Raw genomic sequence first — 4,117 nt, forward strand, 5'->3', positions numbered from 1 at the left:
CTCGTAATCCTTCAAAGGAATGTCAACTATTGTTATTTCCCACAAGCACCATCATACTAGACTAACGTTTTTGTTCCTATAACTTGATTTTAAGAGTTCCTTCAAGTTCTTTCCATTCCAATGAACAAATCATCTCACACAATTGTATATAACTATTTCAGAGGTGAACTCTACACCTGGCCAAATGATGGTATTAGTTTCAAGAAGAAACAGACTGAGGGAGAAAGTTAATTCCTAAGCTTCACCATACCATAAATGTTAATATATAACAACAGATTTGAATATACCTCCTATGAGACTAAGATCTGGCATTGCAAGCCCTCCTTAGGTTTGGTAGTCATTCCTTAAACAGGAATAAAATGGATGTGGATTTCTCAAAGAAGATCCAAACTGATATTAGAGATTTAGGGACTGGGTATGAATCTCAGCTCTGCCAGGAACCAAGCACAATTTCCTCCTCATTCAGATGAGGAGATTCGATTGGACACCCTCTAAGGTGTCTTACCAGCTTTAACATTCAATATTTTAAGGACTCTTCTAGTTCTAATATCATATAATCTGTTCTCTTCCTTTCTAACACCATGAATCTGCATCTATAAACCAAAGCTGTGCAGCTGCATCATACCATACAGAAAATAGAGAAAGGGTAATTGGGAAAGCCTCAGAGAATGGCCCTGATCTTTGCTCACCCCTACCCCACCAACAGCATGGAAATGCATTCTCTAGTTGTATGTTTCTCAGTTATAAGATAGGAGATGTTAGAAGGGATGTTAGAAGTTATGTAGTCCAAACCCTTTATCATATGGATAAAGAAACTGAGGCTTGTCCAGTTAGTAAGCAGTAGAGGCAGCATTTGAACCTAGGTCTTATGGACTCCAAATTCAGCATGTGTATTGCTATATACAGATGTCTGGGAACAGCTTCCTCCACTTATTTTCATTTTTATGTGCCCTATGAGTATCTCTGAGATCCCCTTAATGAATAATTCCTGCCCATGTCCATGATGCTCAAAGATGCAGAAAAATTTAATGCCATTAACTTGACAGTCAAGGGAAATAATAATAATTCAGATTTTATAACATGTAGAAGTTTACAAAGTACTGTCCTCACAACAGCCCTGTGAAGTACATACTTCAAGTTGTTAATAGTTTTTCCAAAAGAATGGAAGCTCCTTGATGTCAGGGTTTTAAAAAATTTTATCTTTGTATATCCAGTATGAAACAATGCCTTTTAGATAGTAAGCACTTAATAAATGTTCATTGAATTAATCAGAATTATCATCCCTTTTTTCCCAATGAAGAAAGCAAGACCACAGAAAATCAGTGTGTTCCCAGGTCATTCTGCCACTGTCAGAACTGGGACTTGAGCTAGGTGTTCAAATTCAACCACTGTATTTCTTTGCTTCTAATGGGGTTAACAAATTAATTGAATATTTTAATAATATTGAATTTGAATAATATTTAATAATTGAATAATGGTAAATACACTGGCTCAGTTCTTAGCTGAAAGCAATTTGACATTAGTTTTTCTTTAACAATCCACCTGTGCAGAATAGACATTGTGTTGATTTGATTGTATTTGTCCATGGCTGTATAGACCCAAAAACCAATTACATGTTGTGGGTGCAAGTAGTTGACAGCACATTTCTGAGGCAACCCATGTGTAAGGGACAGCATCATAAAGGGTATTCAATTCACTTGGATTCAATAAGAATTTATAAAGCACCTACTATTTATCCCAAATTCTCTATTCTAAGAATACAAAGACAAAATAGTCCTTTCCCTCAAAGAGGTTATATTCAGAGATGGAGAATACAACCACTACTATTACTACTACTACTACTACAACTACTACTGCTACTGCTACTACTACCACCACCACCACCACCACCACTACCACTACTACTACTACTACTACTAGCTTAGCATGGTACCTAGGACTTAGTGGTGGGCATTTAAAATTTTTATTGACTAATAAATAGCATTTATATAATACTTTAAGTTTTACAAAGCACTTTACAAATATAATCCCCATTTGATTTTCATAACAACCTTGGGAGGTAGGTACTATTATTACCCATACAGTTGAGAAAATGGGTGCAGGAGTATTCATCTTAGCGTTGCTCTGGGCGTTGGTATTGCTGCTGTGTGTGCTGTTAGCCAGAGCTTCTGGTCTAGCTAGGCTCTCTGTCATTTTTGTTTTCCTTGCTGCTGTAATCATCACATCAGTTCTGTTGTTCTTTCCCCGTACCACTGAGGTCCCAGCCCCAGAGGTAGAATTTAAGATTATGGACAAGTTCTTCACTGGCCATTATGTTCTACTGATTTTCCTCAGTGTTTTCTTCCTCATAAGCCTTTTCTTGGTTATAATTAACCACACCCTGGAACCAATCTATGCCAAGCCACTTCAGTAGGACTAAGGACTATTCAAAGAAATATCATAAACTACTTGTTGAATAGAGCTTCTGCCCAGTTTTGCATGGGCAGCTTCCATGTTTTGGATGTGTCATGAATTCCATGAGTATTGAGATTCATTGAAGTTGCTATGGAATTATTCGTGTGGAGATGGATTCTCATTGACTTATGAGAAATGGTGATACCTTCCCAATCATCCTTAATGACGGCACATCTCTTCCCCTTTTTATGCCTGTTTTCCACCTATTTAGAATCAGAAATGAGAATATATAACTATTTTGGAGTGGGACTTAAATGAAGATAACATGGAATGATTTCTAGGAAGAAAATGTTTATCTGTAAACTGACAGAGGCCAAAAATCAGGCACTTTATGATGATCTGTGAAACTACATTGCTTTCAAAGTCTAGTTCATTTGGAAAGGGAGTGTGCTTAGACCTAAAGTGTTACTTTCATATTTGTAAAATTTTGTATAATGGTTAGGTAACGACCACTTTATGCTAGACAACTCTAAAAAAGAAATTAATAAAACAACACTCTTGTGTATTACAAGTTTGAAAAAAAAGAAAATGGAGGCAATCAGAGGTTAAGTGACTTGTCTAGGATAACACCATTAGCAAGTTTCTGAGGTAGGATTTGAACTCTGGTCTTCATTATTTCATATCCAATCTCTATCCATTGTGCTACTTAGCTGCCTATGATAATATATGTATACTAGGATAAGTAAAAACAAAATGTATACCAAATAATGAGAGGCACCATAGTATAGTGGAGAGCAAGAAGAAGACTGAGATTTAAGTATTTACTTCTGGAACATACTGACCCTGGGATTTAGGACAAGTCACTTAACATCTTAGTATCCTAGGCAACTTAGAGTAAAAATAGCTAGTTTTTAAATGGGCTTTAAAGTTTGTAAAGTACTTTACAAATATTATCTTACTTTATCATCACAACATTATGCCTATTTTATAGATAAGGAAATTGAGAGTAGGTTGTAGAGAAGGCTCCACTCAATAATGGTAGAATGAATAAGAGGCATTTAAGGATTTCCAATGCTGATGTAATAACAGCTTTAGTGGGGAAAAAATGGAATAATTACAAAGTTATTTTGGTGGGGCAAAGGGCTCAAATAACCATAAGAACAAAGATTCTATTCCTGCAAGGAAATGGATTAACATCCAGGAAATGTCTGGTCAGAAAAGGAGGTGGGCTGCTCATGAGTAAAAGTGAAGAATAATATGTATGTGTACATATTTTTATCTTATGTATCTATTAGATGCATATATAAATATATCTTATGTATATCTTACATCTATCTATCTATCTATCTATCTATCTATCTATGTCTTAGGTAAAACAGGAAAAAATAGCACCTATTCCCTAGAGTTATGATAATAAAATAAGAAAATATTTCTAAACTAATTTACATGATATATATTTATACATATACACACATACATGTACATTTTTATGTGGTGCATGCATGTGTGTGTATGTATGTGTTGTACTGGTACACACAAAACAAAAAATTAAAGAAAGACCTATAGCATGAGTAGAGGGAGGGGGAGGGGCTCCTCTATGGAGAATCTGAACAAGAACATGAATTTTGTGGAATGACTCAAATTACCATCGTTCCCTTTAACCTCTGAGATAAAATCACTTCTTGCCTTTAAAGCTTTTCACAACCTAATCTCTTCTTACTTT

General features: G+C 35.4%; 1 protein-coding gene across 1 annotated transcript; it reads left to right on the forward strand.

The window, feature by feature from the left end:
- Positions 1-2,092: 2,092 nt before the first annotated feature.
- On the forward strand, positions 2,093-2,952 carry LOC138149623 (transmembrane protein 218-like). The gene has a single exon (XM_069072780.1). It carries the CDS (start codon positions 2,093-2,095, stop codon positions 2,411-2,413), a length of 321 nt encoding a protein of 106 aa, XP_068928881.1. The 3' UTR covers positions 2,414-2,952.
- Positions 2,953-4,117: the final 1,165 nt, after the last annotated feature.

Source organism: Petaurus breviceps, unplaced genomic scaffold (genome assembly GCF_028583685.1).
Source record: "Petaurus breviceps papuanus isolate PSGF00001 unplaced genomic scaffold, PetGlider_PUasm1.0 90847, whole genome shotgun sequence".
In the NCBI taxonomy this organism is placed as follows: Eukaryota; Metazoa; Chordata; class Mammalia; order Diprotodontia; family Petauridae; genus Petaurus; species Petaurus breviceps.

Excerpts from the sequence above, each read along its gene's own strand:
- LOC138149623 (XM_069072780.1), top strand. The coding sequence starts at position 2,093 with ATGGGTGCAGGAGTATTCATCTTAGCGTTGCTCTGGGCGTTGGTATTG.